Source organism: Megalobrama amblycephala, linkage group LG3 (assembly GCF_018812025.1).
Source record: "Megalobrama amblycephala isolate DHTTF-2021 linkage group LG3, ASM1881202v1, whole genome shotgun sequence".
NCBI lineage: Eukaryota > Metazoa > Chordata > Actinopteri > Cypriniformes > Xenocyprididae > Megalobrama > Megalobrama amblycephala.
The window spans coordinates 62,399,636-62,418,492 of record NC_063046.1 but is presented as its reverse complement, the minus strand read 5'-3'; the positions used below and the strand labels follow the sequence as shown (position 1 = coordinate 62,418,492).

Below are 18,857 nucleotides of genomic sequence, written 5' to 3'. Positions count from 1 at the left end.
CAAGTGCATTATTATACAGAAAACTTCAATGTAAGCGGGCGACAACACAACCTGCAGAGACAAACTCAATTAACACTTAAATCGCCCTTCAAGTGATTAATCCAAGTGAGGGATGAACATTACTTCTTTTTATGTTGTTTTTTTTTATTTTTTTTTATTATAATCATTATTTCAGAACACATTTCTCAACTTGGGTCACTTTTTCAAAACTCTTCACGCAGAATCAGTCTATATATGCAGGACTCCAACTGCACATTTGCTGAGGGGTGTGTAAGATCAGTGCTGACACACACACACACACACACACACACACACACACTAAATATAGCTGCAAGCAGCGATGACGGTCCCAAGCCTCGGCGTCACTGGCACCCCGTGGCTTTGTGGAAACGGTGAGCAATATGCATTTAAAGCGGGTATAATATAAAAGGACGATGTCTAAGTCGCATACGCCACATTTCCTGGTGCCACCATGACTGCAAAACACAACAGCCACATCCATGAGATCATTCAAATCAAGATGAATTATAGGATGTTTCAAATAAGTGTGAAATTATCGCTGCCGGTAACATTTTTATGAATTCTGCCAATGCAATGTTGTGAGAACATGAACGTGAACATCACTCTGTACAGGTGACAGTCAGTGCTGCATCATAAAGAAAAATTAAGCCTTTTCGATGTAAATATTCAGAAGCAGAACACGTGAAAGGGACTTTGATACTAACATCCGAAGCGCACGCCCTGAAAGCCGCGTCTCAGACAGAGCGCAAACACTGAGCTGAGCTCTCTTTCATGCTTTCCTGTGAGGAACGGACAAATTCACACAAAATTGTCAAAAAATGCCCGTCTCGACGAGTATCCTAGTAAACGTAGTCGGTTATGTCTTCAGAAAGAAAACGCATGATCTGTGTGTGTATTCGCTCTTAAAGTGACAGCGTCCTAATAACCCTCCTGCTGTCTGTGTTTTTATTGTTAACCAAACAGCAAACAACAAAATCACCCACTGCTCTTGAACTTTAAAAATGATATCAAGACTATGTAGTATTTATTTGATTAGCCTTTATATCTTGATTATACTTTATTACATTGCTGTACCTGAAAACTGCTGTTAGACCTGCATGAAGAGCACTGTTTATTTCCTTTCCTTGTTGCGTTGCATTTATTTGTGCTATTGCTTATAATTTGATTATTTGTTCTTATATTATTACTGACTGTTTACTTGTCGTTCAAAATGTAGGCTATTAAAATTATATTAGTTAAGCTATAGTTTTAGCGGTGGTATCGAAATTGAAATAGAGGATTGTGAATAGTATTTCACTAGTATCTAAAATATTGGTGAACTGCCTGTTTTTGTTTCATGGCTGGTAAATTTAAGTCAGCGGCCAATAGGTTTGGCAAAAAGTTAGTTTTAGACCCTATATATATATATATATATCCACTGGAAATGAAAAATTCCTTGTATTCAAGTGTGCAGAATTATTAGGCAGGTTTTCTTGTACAGGGAAAATGGGCCAAAAAAAGAGAGATTTAATTCAGACTGAAAAGTCAAAAATTATTAAATGCTCATGAGAAGGATTCAATACTAATGCAATATTAGAAATTTCAAAGTTAAGGCTTGACCAACGGACAGCAAAATTCTCATTGGGTCAGCAGGGTCAGACAAAAACAGGTGGAGAAGAATAGACACACGTTCACTGCAAAAGAATTAAAAATTAAGGTGAAGAATTAAGTGTGAAACCATCAGGAATCCTTTAGTCTCCATCGCCACCATTTTCCAGAGATGCAACCTATACCTGGAGACTCCAGAAGTGCAAGATGTCAGGATCTCAGAGACTTATGTGAAGAATCAAAAAGAAAAAAAAAGACCCGCACTTAATAAGAATCACAAGCTGAAGTGCTGAAATACATGAAGACTGTTTATTTTATAGGCTTTACAGACAGACGGATTGAGAGTGACTCTTGAAGGACCAGCACCACATCTTCTTGTACCTGTTTGAAGAATTCATCTTCCAGAAACCAGCAGTAAGGTGCGGGAGTTTATTTTTAGTCCATCTCTGCAAAACAGACTTCAGGAGATGGACTAAAATTGAACTCCAATGCCAGTTTCTGGAAGATGAATTCTTCAAACAGGTACAAGAAGATGTGGAGCTGGTCCTTCAAGAGTCACAGTAACGCAGTGAAGCTTCTGTGTTTACGTCCGAATGCCGGCTCAGTATTGGCCAAAGCTGATCACGTGATCAGCACGGCGCATGCGTGTGAGCCGGCCAATAATGAGTCATTCTGACGATGAACCTGGAAGCGCTGGACGTAAACAACGAATGAGAATGACACAGAAGAGAAGAGACTGTTGAATAAAGTCGTTATTTTTGTTTTGTTTTTGCGCACAAAAAGTATTCTCGTCTCTTCATATCATTAAGGTTGAACCACTGCAGTCACATGACTGTTTTAACGATGTCTTTAGTTCCTTTCTGGACCTTGAAAGTGTTGATTATATTGCTGTCTATGGAAGAATATATACCTCTTAGATTTCATCAAAAAATATCTTAATTTGTGTTATGAAGATGAATGAAGGTCTTACGGGTGTGGAACGACATGAGGGAGAGTAATTAATGACAGAAACTTCATTTTTGGGTGAACTAACGCTTTAATGCACCTCATAAAGTTGGCTGATGAGCAGAACTGGAATTTAGAGACTCAGATAATGAGTTTTGTGGTTTGATCACATCATTTCCATTAGTGTCAATTCAGTGTTTTCATCAATGCACTATTATTCTAACATGTGGAAAACGGTCAAAATAAAGAATGAATAGAAGTTAGATGTAAAATACACTTTCATAAACCCACCAAGATTAACGTAATGAGGTGTGTGTGTGTGTGTGAGTGAGAGAGAGAGAGAGAGACAGAGAGAGTGTGTGTGTGTGAGGGGCGTGTCGGGTGTCGTGTTTCTCTTTTGTCACCTGCAGCATTAAATCTTTGGCTCATTCACCATCAGCATCAGAGACACACACACACACACACGCACATGATGGAGTCAAGCAGCGGGCGCTTCTCTCTCCTCGCGCCGCACCCGACGCTCTTCCTCCGGCCGGATGACAGGAGTTACCCGCGCAGCCCGAAATGCGCGCGCTGCAGGAATCACGGGGTGGTGTCGGCGCTAAAGGGTCACAAACGCTTCTGCCGTTGGCGCGACTGCGCGTGCGTCAAATGCGCGTTGATCGCGGAGAGGCAGCGCGTCATGGCCGCGCAGGTGGCGCTGCGGAGACAGCAGGCGCAGGAGGAGCTGCAGATGATTTACCCCGCGCCAGGAGCGACCGAGGGCGGCGTGAGCGTCTCCAGAACACCGCTGAGCTCGTTTGACGCCTTCAGTCCGGACGCGTTCAAAGAAGGTGGGAATCCTTTAAGTGTTTTGATTTAAATGTGAACCGAATCAGCCTTTCTCAGTAGATTCGCTTTCAGTCAGTTTTAAAGTTCAGGTGTAGGCTATCTAGTTTTTAATTGTGTTTTATGATAATGAACCGGGGTTCAAAAAGCAGTGTGTTTGGAAAGTGGACTCACCGTGTTCAGATTATAGAAGTATCCCGCCTTAAAACGATCTGAGAGCTCTAATGAATCCAGTGTGAACGCAAAGAGAACTGGATTTTTCCCACTAAAGACGTGAGAACTGCTTCCAAACCATTGTGACTCTATTTATGCTTTATTTTTGCAGAGAAAAGCCTAAACAAGTGCAGCATGTTCAGTGGATTCGTGAGTCAGGCTTTGTTCGCATCAGAAAAGAGTGACCCGTCAAACGGCAGCGCGTCTCCTGGACCGGATCGTCTCTCCGAACACACGAGTCCACAGTCTCTGACCTCCTCGGATCTGGAGTCCGGCAGCGAGTCGGAGAAACCGTCGGAAGCGCCCGGGAGAAACCCCACCGCTGTTCTGACAAAGATCTTCCCTCACGTGAAGCGGGACGCTCTGGATTCGGCTCTGAAGGCCAGTTCGGGAGACGTGGTGAAGGCCATCGAGCTGGTGCTCAGTTCCCGGGAGGGTCAGAGTTCAAACGGAGACGTCGTGCCGCAGTCGGAGAACCTGCTGGTCTCACGATCAGCCGCCGTCCGGCTCTCAGACGCGCCCCTGAGACACTTCAGCTCCAGATCGGCTTTCTCTCCCCTCCACGCTTCAGCCACGAACTCTTTCGGTGCCGACGGTTTGTTGGGGTTAAACCCTCGGTTCGCCATCGGTCCGCTGAGACTCGCCTACTCGACACCCAACTTCATTCCACCATATCTGACGTCCGGATTCGTCCCAGCCATGTCCCTGCGGCCGCCAGCGGACCATCCGCTCCTGCGGGACCTTCCCTACCCCAAAGAGCCCTTCAGCCCCACGGTGTTTTACTCCAGCCTCGGCCACGACAAATAACCTCTGCTTTCATTAAACTGCAGTGTACAGAACGGAGATGACTGAACAAAACACCAGCAGCACATTGGTGCCTCTACTTATTGTTTATGTTGTATATGTTTATGCTTATTTGAATGTCAAATTTTGTTAATAAATCCTAAATACAACTTTATTTCATTGACTATAGAAGGAACAGCTACATCATTCCCATTTAAAGTGAAATCTGCGGTTTCATCTGTGAAATATGAATCTTCACAGCTGAGAAAGTCCAAAGTTTTCTTTTCTGACAGTGATTTAGATTCACTATAGATCGATACGGCATCGATCTGAACACGAGCCCTGAAAACATGAAAATGATCATCGGTTTCTGAATGTAATGAAACAGCTGCTTTACAGGAACATCTGCAGGTAGATAATGAAAATATTTCACACCACCACAAAATATTGAGAGATTTGACACTGTTACAAACACAACTTAGTTCTTGAACATGCAGGTGAATATAGTGTTAAATCAGCTCAGATTACACTCCAGCTCTTCTGAACTCGTTTAACACTGAAGCGCTGCATCCAGATGTGATGTGAATCTTTTCACAGTGTGATTCAGTAAAAGGCAATGTTTCAGTTCAACTAGTGTAAAAACAGTTTTCTAAAAAGAAAATAAATTCAAATCATGTAACGCTGCCAAAACAGATCTTTAAAAAAAACAAAAACAAAAAAAAAACAATTCTTGATTCACCACAAAACAATTAAGTTTTAAAACACGTTTGTCTGAACTTCAATCAGAAGAAAGTGAATTTGTGATTCATAAAGTCAGAATGAGTCTGAGCAAACTTCTTCTACTTGACTGTAAATTCATCCTCACGTTGGATTAATATACATACAGAAACTTACTCATGTTTTAGAGAAGAAAAAATTACAAACAAAAATATATACGTCAGATTGTGTCCATATGGACGGTTTAACATCATTATTTCTTGAGATTTTACTCTGATCTCATGTATAAAAATATGATTCAAACTAGAAGATGATTTCAAATGTAGCTCATTTTGATGTTGCTTTGATTCACATCCTTTAAAATTGAAATCTTTTCTCACTCAGACCCAAACACTAGCTAAACTCTACAGTAATTTCTACAGTAAAACATTCTACACATTAACATAATGCTTTCATTACATCATGTGTGCAACAAGAATTCCTGTACAGAAACCTTCAGAAAAGTACCAGTTTTGATCTTGTGAGTTTGTGATGTGTGAATATTTGCTGTATTATTGGCTGATTTGAGACTCGTGGGAAGAGAAGTGTGATAATATGCTGCTCAGTGGAGATAAGTGATGTTCTGTTGGGTTAATCAGGGTGTTTGATTAGGTTATGGTGCTTATATTCATCTGTCCTGTGTATGAAGTCGGTGTGTGTTTGTAGACACCAGCAGGGGTCAGTGTTTCATTCTCACTGACAGAACACTGGAAACTGAGAGCTACTGGACATGATAAAGCCACACAAGTGAATTAAAGCTGCATGCAGCGATGAAAGGGTCCTCGCACCCAAGCTCACCGCCACCTGGTGGCCTTAGTGGGCGACATGCATGTAAGCAAGTAAATACAGGAAAATTATGGCAAAGTCATTTCAAAGTGCCCCACTTCCTGCTGCCAACAGGTGGCGCTTTGACTGTATCTGAATATTGCCATGAAGAGGTGTTCAGGCCAGGACTGTTATCAAACGTGAAGTTTGGAGCAGATCAGCAGGAGGGTTACTTTAAAAATATATTCCGTCTCAGTCACAAATTGCTTCATAAAAAAATTATTCAGTAACGTAATCCAAGTACCACAATATGAAAGTAATGTAATTCTGATTACTTTTTGATTACTTCAAGGTCATTAGATAGATAGAAAGAAAAAGAAAAAAAAATTTTTTTGGGGGGGGGGGGGGGGGGGGGGGGGTTAACTTTAGTATAAATAAATTGCATTTTTAAATTTAATTTTAATTATTTCTTCTCAATTTCTGCAAGTTTTTAAATGTTACACATTCCATACTTTTGAATGGGTCTCAAGAATAGAAATATTTTACAAATCTGATAAATGATCTATTGCAAATTATTATCCTTGTTGTTGTTTAGAGCCTAAAAATATAAAAAGTGACATCAGATCATAACCAAACTGAACGAGCTCGGATCAAACATTTCTGTTCATGTTTGTTCTGCTTTAATTTTAATGTTTAGCATTTTGGTTATTTTTGAAACCTATTAAAACTAAACAATCATAGTAATATCATTGCACCCGCTGCACTCATGGTACGGCAGCAACGTTCCTTGATTATTACGCCGGAATGAGAGTATAGTTCCTCGCCATATCGGCCTAGAAAATCACAACTTTTCATTTTCCGTCAGTCTTAGTACACAAACTACCTACAGAAGAGTCAAGTTTTAAATAGGAAAAATATCGAAACTCTTTGGTCATTTTTGAGCGAGATGCTAACGGTCTAATCAGATTCAATGAACTATGCTAAGCTATGCTAAAAGTGGTACCGCCAGACCCGGAGATCGGCTGAATGGATTCAAAAACGGTAAAACTCAACTGATCAACTCTAGGAGTGTTGGAAAATGAGCCTAATTTCAGAAAAAAAATAAAAAAATAAATAAAAAGTGGAGTGTTCCTTTAAGAGGTTAAGATCATTGCATACAGGCTGAAATCTATAAACCATTGTTGTAGTCATCGAGTGCTACTGCCATATAGTGGTTATTGATATTTTTGCTATTTTTATACCATCATCAGGTCACCTGATGTTTAGGGATTGGCTGTCTGAACTTATTGGAATGATTTATTTTACTGAAGTTAAGAAATATTAAATATATCAAAAATAAGCATATTTTACATAAAAATATGGAACTTTTAGAGGTAAATAAATGAATAAATATTGAATTGAATCACACGAGACCTTTGTGCCCCAATTTGTCCATGAAGTTACAATTAAGGGCTGCTTTAAAGGGCATATTGCAGGTTAGAGCTTTAGTGATTCAATGTATAGAAAAATAATGTATGAAATATATTTTCTTGAAAAAACACGCATAAATACGCTACATAGGCTTCTGGAGTCGTTTTTTTGTGAGAAAATTTTGAAAATCTGAAAAATGCCAAATCGGACGTGACGTCACTGAAGAGAGCGCGATCAATATAAACAATAAGAAAACAATGGATCTAATGACAGTTCGGATGCTGAGGAAATTGTAAATGCTTATTTATACTCGTATAACTAATCACAGCCATACAATTAGCCTGCTATGTGGTCAAGAGAGCAGGGACAGGCCAGAATTAGACCGAATAACGGTCAAAAGAGACAAATTGAGCTGTTGTGTGAGGAGAAGCAGTGGAGAACAGGACAGAGACCGGTGTTAGCTTATAGATATAACGTTAGGTAACGACATGTGCTCAGATCACAATATTGTACAGATTATTATCATGAATCAGGCAACAGCTATTGGTCATCTGGGAGTAGGCCTAACTGATTACTAATAACAGAAACGAATAAACTTTGATCAAGCGTATGTCACACGCGTTAATATCCGTCCACACTAACGTTACGTGATATAGCCGTTTCTCATCACGACTGATTTGACTGTTAGCAAATGTAATAATCAAACACAAAACTTAAAATGTGCACCGTAAGTCTTCATCGAGCTGCATCTCTGACGGATCCGTGATCATGTCTCCCGCCGGCGGCCAAACATATAGTGTTACTGTATGTGTTTCATGTTATCCTTTATTCATTAATTCTGTGTTATGAGTTTATTCCGTGCCCATTCACTGATAGTGTGAGGATGTATATGACGCCATGATTATGTAGTTGTGTGAACTTGAATGTATATATAAGTTTACATACATGGCATGCATGAAATTGGAGTATTTACATTACCAGCACATAATTCAAAACTGTTTTGTGTGAGTGTGAGACTGTATGTATGTGTACATAATTTGTATTCATCAGTGTTGAAATTGATTCAAGTAAAAACGGTGAAGCATAGCTTGTGTAAGTTTATTCATTTAATATAATCATTTACAGAAGTATTACAATGTTGAACTCCATCATATCGCCAGGATGATAATCCTCCGGTCTATAATGAACACGTTTTTTAGACGCAGATGCAGAAGTGAAGTCCGTCTCTTCACCTGCACAAAACACACCCCGGCACAGAAGATAGCAGCGTAGTTTTTCTTGTTAGTAAACCTCTGTACTCGATGTCCTGACAGGCTGAAGTTTGTGCAACCTCCACAAACACAATTTACCATTACAATGATAAATAGAATACAAAAACTACCGAAAACACACTGATTCACGGCCGCTGTTGCTAAATACCAATATATTCTGCACTGAATCAACACAGAGCTCAGCGATCGACTCCCTTGAGTGACGTAAAATGACGCGACGCTGAAAAAAAAAAGCGGTTTTTACAGAGACCGTCACTTTATCTACTAAATTAATGCCCTTATGTCTCGCAAAATATTTTTAAACCCTGCAGTACCTTTTTATATGGTTTACAATTAGTATTCATCTTCCAGAAACAGAAGATCGGAGGCCAAAGACCCGGACGGTCTCACCTGTCATCCGTCTTCACACGGATCTTCATCAGATCTCTGGAGCCGTGAACTTCCCATCATCCCGAGACCGGTCCTGAAGGTCATCGCTGACCGTCTGTGGATGATGAGGGTCAACATGGAGTATGTCTGGACTAACCCGGGACTTTCCTGTCTGGACTTCAGCTCACCATCATCTGGAGGCTGAACAGCAGTTCACACACGCTGAAAACAGTGGAGCTGATTGTGGACTTGAATGTTCCTGTCGGTGTTAAACCGAGCTGTGAGGTTCATCACGCGTTACACACACACACACACACACACACACACACACACACACACACACACACACACACACACACACACACACACACACACACACACACACACACACACCTCTGGTCGCTTCAGCACACTGTCGAGCGGCTCTATCTGATATTCACCATCACTGATCTGACCGGATGAGCTGGACGATGACTGTCTTCTACAGAACGGCTTTATAGATGAAATTAACTCAATTTAATAATTGATGATCTTCACAACAGAACTGAACCAACACTGAACCGACTTCAGCCCAAATCAATCTGTACTGTATAAAACGCTTTATAAATAAAGGTGACTTGAATATTATTATTATTATTATTATAAATCACATATTGTCAGAAATTAAGCACTTTCTGCTCTGATCAGAGGATCAAAAACACTCCAGCAGATCCAGGACACGTTTCAGTTTCTTTTATAAAAATAGATGCTTTTAAACTCGTTTTGCCATATACATCGCTTTAGTAATTTTGGCGTTTTTACAATTTACGTTAAATAACATTATGAAACCAAGAAAAACTCTTAAGAAAAGAAACTCTCACAAGTCAACGTCAAAGAAACAGAAGCTGTAAATGAACTTTAAAGCACTTACAGAAATCTAAAATAAAAGATAACAAAAACATTCAAAGTTACAGTTATTCAGTTTAAACATGTTTTTAAAAGGAAACCATTTTAAGAACACAAAATTAACATTAAATATCGGCTGCGGTCTTCATCCGTCAGGCCTTGTGCGTTTTGCTCGTTTTGAAGGACACCTGTAAGACTCGCTCCCCGAGCCGGAAGCCGTTCAGACTGGCGATGGCGACGGCCGCCTCCTCATAGTTGCTCATGGTGACGAAGCCGAAGCCTTTGCACTTCTCCAAGCCGAAGTCTCGTACGACCTTCACGTTCATCACGGCGCCGAAGGGCCCGAAGATCTGCCAGAGGACACTCTCGTCTGCGTCCGGCGCGAGATTATATACGAAAATACACCAGCCGGCGGCGTGAGCCGGGAGCCGGACGCCTGCGAGACCGCTGACCGCATCGATGGACACGGGCGAGAATCTGCGGCCAAAACAAACAACACAGTTTCAGCTGAAGAACTGAAATGAAGACAAGACACCAAACTAACATGCCAGCAATTATGATCTTTAAAACAATTAATATTCAATCAACACTGCGTTTCAGGGCTTCATGAATATTTGCAGATTTCAGCATCATCTTTGTTTGACTCGCTCTCTTGAAGAAGTTCAAAATGACGTTTCCATTATAATCAGAGATGCAGACAGTGTGAAAACATCTTCATACAGTCCAGACGACTTCAGAGATCATTCGTCAGAGTTCGCTGGGGTCCAAACACACGTAACACAGACGTGAAGCGAGATGTACACGATCACCCTAACATGACCGTGACCGGTTCAGCGATTATAAAAACAGCATCCTGAGATTTCTCGCTCTGTGTATAAATGATTTACAATTTGGGTAATAGTTTTTCATTCTGCTCAGAAGACTAATGCGAAGTTCAGCTACAGATTTACTGAGAAACATGAGCGGAAGTCTTCGAAACCAACATGACTTTTGTTTGTAGTGTGACAATCAACTAATAGTAATATTTTCCTCAATAGGGATGTGCAAAACGCCAAACTATACCGACTACTCTGTGAAGCCATAAAGTCCTGTATAATTACGCTGTCAGACGCTGATCAGGTGGTTTTCTAATGGATGCTAATGCAGATTAAAATGGTGAAATATAAATCATGTTGCAAAAGAAAGTTGACAGTCCAGCGTAAGACGCTCAGCAGCTCAAAGTAACGTACCTCTTGACTCCATACGACGCGTTGAGCAGGTTGTCCAGCCTGAAACACACACACACACACACACACACACACACACAGTGAAGTCCAGCTCAGATCGGTCCAGCTCCAGCGCAGCGAGCGAGTCCGTACCTGAACCTCTGGGCCGGACGCATCAGTCTGCTGTCCAACACGAACGCCGGGCTGCTCTTCTGACTGGGATTGTTGGCGAACTTGACCGTGATTGGCTCGGTGGATCCCGGCGGTTTCTGTGCGTTCAGCCCTTTAATGGCCTCCTCGGCCTCCGTGCGCCGGTCGAAGCGGATGAAGCCCACGCCTCTGGACACGCCTGAACAACAAACACAGTCCAGACAGAGCAGATTAGTAGTTTTGTAGACATTTCCAAATTACATGTTTAAAGTAACAACACACAGAGACTGTATCGTCACACAGAGGATGTTCATTCTGCAGCCATAATCACACACAGTCGAGCTCATGTTTGGATTTATTACAGTTCGCTGGAGGTTCGACAGCAGATCTCGTCGCACGAGCGGCTCGTGAAGGAACAGACTGAACGCTTGAGCAGAATCTCAAACTCACAAAACTGTTTTCAATGTCAGTGTCAGTAATTCAAGTTAAACTCGTTTGCGGTGATCCTGAACGAGCCGAACGAACACAGCGGCGCTCCGGCTCACCTGTGATCTGATCCACCAGGATCCTGGAGGTGATGATGCGGCCGTACGGAGAGAAGAGCTGGTCCAGCTCCGTCTGCGTCATGGTTTTCGGGAGACCGCTGACATACAGGTTCGCGTCACGGATGGAGGCGGAGCTCGGGCGAGCAAACGACACCTGGAAAACACACAAACTCACGGTGAGGGGCGGATGTGCGAGACGGACGGAGAGACGGACGGACAGATGGATAAATGGACAGACAGACGGATGTAAAGACAGAGTCGTCTTACCTTGATGGTTTTGGCCTGCAGTCGGAGTCCATTTAAAATATTGATGGCTTTTTCTGCGTCTTGGGGATCCACATAGTTCACAAACCCGTAACCCAGACTCTGACCTACACACACACACACACACACACACACACACACACACACACACACACACACACACACACTTCACATTCACTAAACACATAACGGACTGTTTTTACATGAATACTCACCGAGTCGGATATTTTGACATGTCGTGTCAAGGCTTCGGAGCGCCAGTGCCGGTTCAGTTCTCTGTCAGATTATTGTGGTTTTAATAAGTCTCGTTAAGCACGTCCTGCTCTAGATCTTCTCTAGATCTGTTACTAACGATTAGTTTGACGATCGGTTAATCTATCGGTTACACTGGCCGGACGTCGTCTGCTTCAAAGATAAAATGCTCTATTTATATTGTATTTTGATGGGCCGAGTTCAAATATGATTATTAAATAACTGATTGGAGCGGTTTCCAAGATTTTCCAAGAATTAGGGCGATCTGCTCAGCAGATCTAAGCTTTTTATGACCGCATCACCCATGACATGAAGCAATTAATGTAATGTACGACACCAGCTTCAGATCTCATCATTCACTGTCCAAACCCAGGTGTAGATTTATTCATAGATCCAGTAAAAGATGTATTTTAGTAATTTCTTCCCTTTATTACTCACTTATCCTCCTCCGTTCCTAAGGTCAAAGGTCGTATAGACTGACCTATAGCATATCTTGAAAACTAGAGCCAATTAACAACGTTAAGCATCATTTTCTTTCTCAGCGATTAAAGTTAAAGCATTAAAGCATTTTGGCTGTAGCCCAACATTATTTTTCTTTTCTGTTTAAATTGGAATAAATATTGATCACAGTAAATAATCAGCTCGAGCTCAGAGACCGCAACAAAACATACATTCGAATTGAACACAAACGATTCACTCCCTTGAAAGAGTCGCTTAAAAACGTGACGAAGCAACATAAAGTGCTGCTGAACACCTGTGATTTTGTCCCGCACGATCTTGCAGGACTCGATGTCTCCGATGCTGCCGAACAGACTCTTCAGCTCGTCCGGCGTCATGTTCTGCGGGAGGTAGTTGACGATCAGGTTGGTTTTGCTGTCGTCTACAGGTGACATGCAGCTCAACTCGTCACATGACTTCATCTCCATAGCGCCGATCACCTGCTACAGACACACGTGACCAAAACAGGAAGTGACAAATGAATGAGGCGGAGCTGAGCGTCAGTCGCAGAACAAACGAGTGTGTTTGAGCTCATTAACATCACATTAAACATTGAAACACAACACCGTCACGTGCCACATCTGAACACTGACGATTCGAGCGCTCGAGAGGATGATTTTCAGCAAAAAACAAAGTTGTGAAATGTGAAAATATCACGGTATTGCTATTACAGCTCTAAAATATCTAGCTAAAAAACACAATATATTTATTTCTAAGCAACATAGAATATTTGGAAAAGTATTAAACATGTATTTTAGGTTAAATAATTAAAATTATTTAATTCTTCTTAATTAAATTAAAATTATATAAAATAAAATAAATTCAGTCATTTAAGTGAGCCTAAACCTGCAGCTCAACAATAATTAGAGCAGAAATTGAATTATTTTGTGTAAAAAAAGTTGCTCAAGTTAAGCATGTGATCAGCTAAAGAAGTTATTAATAGTTATAATAAAAATATTAAATTATTAATTAAATTAATCATTTGTTATTTCTATATAACAGAACAGTAAGATTACAATACTAATATTCATGATGAAAGTGTAACATCTAAAAATAATTACTATTGAATTTGAAGTGCCTGTAATTAGTTCATTTACTAATAGTTCTTGTGATCTTAAGAAGGGCTTAATTACAATTAACTCTTAATCATCAGTATGAATTAAACTCATCAGTATTAGTTTAAAACTGAACCAACATTAATCAGATCACACATTTCTCAAACTTCACACGGTTCATCTGAACCACTGAAACACTTCCTGACTCGAATCTGCTCATTCTGCCTGAACACTAGCAGATACACACACACACACACACACACACACACACACACACACACACACACACACACACACACACACACACACACACACACCCCATCAGTTAGATTAACATGATTATAATTCACTGCAGTTCATGTTATTGATCAATGTTTACAAGTTTCTCTTGTGTAGGTGTTCAGACACATCTCATAGTTTTGATGGCATTTGATTTTTTGGAGTCAGAATATATTTAAACATTGTGTTACTGTAGAAATGCAGAAAGTTTGTCTTGTTCAGTTTTGTATGATAGGCTTTAAACTAAAGTTTATCAGTGTATGAAGAGTGTAAACGTGTGTCTGAATGAGAAATTAATTCAAGTAAAGTGAAAGGTGTAGTTATTTAATGCACTTTGTGCCAAAACAATGAATGATCCAGTTCAGTTCACAGAGACTGATGCTGGGATCAGATCTGAGAAAGTGACAAATATTCTGAAATGAGTAAAACAAACAAACATTATAAACTGGTTCACGCCATCTAGTGTCGAACCATCGGAACTTTGAAAGGCTTTCAAGAGTCCAAATAGTATGACGTCACGATCCCTGGTTTGCTGGAATCACGTGATTTGGTTGGAGATTGATTCGCTCGAGCCACTGATTCATTAGTGTCAGGGAAAACATTTACCACGAAGTTGAGCATCAGAAGCCTTTAAAAACAGCTGTAGACAATAAATGCAAACACTAAACTCGGCAAACTTCTATTGACGGAATTAACTACACAATGGCCACGTACACACTGTAAGTTTCAGGAGTAACAACCACATTTAAATGCAGGAGTGAATCCCCTAAATTATCGATACATGTGTGTACGGAACACGACTTGCTCTCTCGAAAATGCGATGATTGACAGCTTGGAAACCATAGCGACGTTCTGGCGTCTCTCGTGTTTTGTATCAGTTAATATGAACAAAGTAATATTACAGTAACAAAACACTCGCTATTTTTAGCTATTTAAATCAACACATTAACACAGTCGATGGAGACGTCGTGTTTTGTTTATGCTTGTTTCACACAGCGCGCGGCACTCATTCTGTGTTGCCATGGTCACTCATTATAAGCGTTTTGGGCTTGTTGTTTAAGCTCGTCTCATAAAGCGAACGGGTTTATGGAGTTATTCAAGTGAGCACACATGAATCGCGCTTTTCAGCATAAGCGTTTGAATAGGCTTGTGCTTTCCTGTGATTCGCCGCGCATACACGAGACACACGTTACACCGGTGCACGTAAACGTCATTAACAACTAGTTCTTCAGTTCGGTTCCGTACACACTGCACAGAATTTCTGTAAATGCGGTCACTTAATACGTTGTAGAATGCGGTTGTCACTCCCGTATTTTACTGAACTGTGTGTGTACAGAACGCGATTAAGCACTAAAAGGTGAACTGACAACCGAATTTCGCTGCAGTGTGTAGAAAGGAGGGAACAGATACACTTTACACAAGATAACGCGCGAAACACCAGAAACGACGACAAACTCAGACACACACGATACAGATATACTGATTCCCCGTGTATAAACAGGGAAGTTACCATTTTACCAATTTACCATTGCTTTCCTCAGAAACACTCAATAACTGTAGAAATATATATATATATATATAGTGTAAATGTATGAAAACTAACTGAAACTATAACACTGTTTCTCACAAACTGAGGTCTAATTAAACAGTTTGAAACTCGCGTTTGCCGCTTATTATTTTAACGAGAAAACACGCGTATGTCCATCACATCTGCAGGAATCGCCCAGAGTAAAAACAATTGAATTAAAACGCATTTCTTACCTGAATTCGCTTTATAAATCACCAGTTTGCACTGATCAGCGTGCGCGCACGTTAAGGTGGGCGATGGCGGGAAACTGAGACTCTAAGAAGACTGGCATGTGAACGAGCCAATCATTGAGCCTCCTTACATTGCCCTCACACGCTATTGGACAATGTGAAGCACGAGGGCCGAACCTTCGTGAACCAGCAGGTGCGGCGGATCAAGGTGTGATGAGCGCGCGCATTCAATCATATCATACTGCAGTGCACGAGTATGTGATTGTGTGCAGTATTCTGAATCAAAGGGAATATTTATTTCAAATCAAAAGACATAAGCATGGAGAAAAGTGAATCAGTGCATGTCTCTCGTGCACGCGCAGACTGCTGGAGTGAGTGAAGTAGAGCCGCGTCACTCCGATCCCTCGCCCAACAAAATGTTAATAAACTAGGCTTTAAGTTTAACTGTTAAAATGTATTAACATTTATTTGATTAACATTACATTTTAAAACATAATATTAAATAACAGCATTAAAAGCTTTCAAATAGAGAAAATAAAAGTGCATTTATATTCACTTTGCATTATAATATTTTATATATAAATTATAAATTAAATATTATTGTTGAGTTTTTTTTTTTTTTTTAAGCGACCATTATTTTAGAACATTTCCCCTTATTGTTTTCATGGCGTCGCGTCACACAGCCACAATAACACTGACAGATGATACGCTTTTATTTAGTTTCTCCCTTTTTTATTCAAAATTTTCACAAACTTGCTTACCGTGTCATCAACTATATGATATTCAGATTCTCAAATATGAGTGAGTGTTTAACATTTATTTGTCCAATTCAATGCATATTGTATGCATTAAATTTATTGTTAAACATCTTATTGATATTTTTATTTGAGTATTGATACTTTTGATACTCAATGTCAGTATTGATATATCGATATCATCCCTGATTCATCAGCATGTTTCTGTCTTTCTTTACGTCAGAAGATCTCCCAGCGCAGGTTTCAGTGGCAGAATCGTGTTTTTACTGCAGGTCTTTGTGTAATTCTTACTTTGGCGTTCAGCACCACAGACAGAAGCTCATAAACACACATTACTGCAACACACACAGCGTTCATTACGCCCATTAGAGAGTGTGTGTGTATGTGTGTGTGTGCGTGTGACAAACACACACACACACTCAGTGTTATTCCCATGATGCTCTGCTAGAGCAGGTCAAAGGTCAAAGATTCCTGTGGTTCAGTTCTTCTCAGTATTGATTGTGCTCGAGCTCAACATGAGAGTCAGCAGGTGTTGTGACTCTGATAGAGCAGAGAGAGAAGAGCATTCTGGGAAAGTGTTGATAATCAGAGCAGGTGCTGAAGCCGAGAGAATCCAGACCATTTACTGAGAAATAGACGGACTGATCCGCATCATATTCACTATGATCCGTTCAGTGATTCAGAAAATATTGTGTTTCTCAGTTCAAGGAACGTGAAGAAGAGACGTGGACAGATGAATCTACACAACAAATAACGCAGTGAAACATCTTATTTTATGTATTTTTATTTTAGCATGTGTTTTCTGTAAATGACTATATATATATATTTAATGTTACTTATGCTTGGTCAATGTTGGGATTCTTTTTAATATGCCAATAAAAATCACTACTGGCTTTATTAAAATGATGCCAAACAAATCAACACATGTTGACCTTCACCAGCGTCACGTGTTTGTGAGATCGCAGGAGAATCTCTCCAGTCAGAATGAGTTTAAAGCTTAAAGGCTTCCGTACGTCCCTGCAATGACTTCTGGGATTTCTGACGGCTCGATTCTCTCACGGCTGCGTTTAACTCCACTTTCAGACAAACTCTCGTGAACTTCCCTAAGCACTTCCATGCCGTCATTTCAAAGTGCACTTAACTTTGTCAAGTGTGCGAGGGAAGAGTGTTTGCACAGACCCCTTGATTGTGATCGAGGGAGTGAGTCTTCAGATCCACAGACCACAATGCAACAGCAACAACTCGCACACAGTTTCAGAAAACACTCGGCACTGTCTGAGGAAAAAACTTCAAAAGTAAGTATAATTTGTATTGGACTGTTCTTTTTGTTCCAGGAACATTTGAAGGTGTGAAAATACGAGCTGTGACGCATCGGACCTGAAAATGAAGACGGAAAAGTCATTAAAGGGATAGTTCAGCCAAAAATGAAAATTATCCCATGATTCACTCACCCTCAACCCATCCTAGGTGTATATGACTATCTTCTTTCAGACGAACACAATCAGAGATATATTTAAAAATATTCTGGCTCTTCCAAGCTTTATAATGGGAGTGAATGAGGGCACATCTATCCATCATAAATATAATCCTTACGACTGCAGGGGTTAATAAAGACCTTCTGATGAGAAGTGATGCGTTTCTGTAAGAACATTTCCATATTTAAAACTTTATTAATTCAAATAACTAGCTTCCGGCGGACGGCTGTACACATACTGATCAAGCCGACTTACGGCACAGGAGTGACCCCTGACCCGATGTGTGACGAGATGAAGGAGAAGCGTGAGATCAGACGCCTCTCGCGGTTCAAACAATCTCAAGCTCCTCTTCTCTTATGTCGAAATCCTCCGACATTTCTCTTTAAAAATAATCATTATAGATTATAATCCGTGACCGGTGTTTTGTTTTGCTCTATCCTCTGCGCTTCCACATTCGTCATTGCGTCATGCGTAGGGTCGGAGGTCACGCGATGCATACGGCTGTCTGCAGGAAGCTAGTTATTATAGGTAATAAAGATTTAAATATGCAAATGTTCTTACAAAAACACATCAGTTCACTTCAGAAGGCTTTATTAACCCCCTGCAGTCGTGTGGATTATATTCATGATGGATGGATGAGCTTTTTGGGCTTCAAAATCTCGTCTCCCATTATAAAGCTTGGAAGAGCCAGAATATTTTTATTGTTTTTATTGTTTAACTTCAAGCAAATCGTTTTCCAACATTGTGACAAAGTCTGTTTATGAATTACAACTTTCAGCTCGTCACAC

General features: G+C 40.5%; 2 protein-coding genes across 3 annotated transcripts; one reads left to right on the top strand and one right to left on the bottom strand.

The window, feature by feature from the left end:
• The first annotated feature begins 340 nt into the window (after nt 1-340).
• Nucleotides 341-4,552, top strand: LOC125264088 (doublesex- and mab-3-related transcription factor A1-like). Its single transcript, XM_048183331.1, has 4 exons — nt 341-392; nt 2,066-2,168; nt 2,887-3,386; nt 3,707-4,552. The coding sequence occupies exons 1-4, from the start codon at nt 341-343 to the stop codon at nt 4,399-4,401; spliced, it is 1,350 nt and encodes a 449-aa protein (XP_048039288.1). The 3' UTR covers nt 4,402-4,552.
• Nucleotides 4,553-9,665: 5,113 nt separating this feature from the next.
• LOC125265926 (ELAV-like protein 2) lies at nt 9,666-15,996 on the bottom strand. Of its 2 annotated transcripts, none has more exons than XM_048186487.1 (7): nt 15,843-15,996; nt 13,004-13,190; nt 12,001-12,104; nt 11,734-11,887; nt 11,192-11,387; nt 11,063-11,101; nt 9,666-10,310 (listed from the first exon to the last, which is right to left on the bottom strand). In XM_048186487.1, exons 2-7 carry the CDS (start codon nt 13,173-13,175, stop codon nt 9,986-9,988), a joined length of 990 nt encoding a protein of 329 aa, XP_048042444.1. In that variant the 5' UTR covers nt 13,176-13,190; nt 15,843-15,996; the 3' UTR covers nt 9,666-9,985. The 2 variants fall into 2 exon arrangements, with proteins under 2 accessions (XP_048042444.1, XP_048042445.1); XM_048186488.1 differs by having other exon boundaries at nt 13,004-13,187; nt 15,843-15,959.
• Between the last annotated feature and the right edge of the window lie 2,861 nt (nt 15,997-18,857).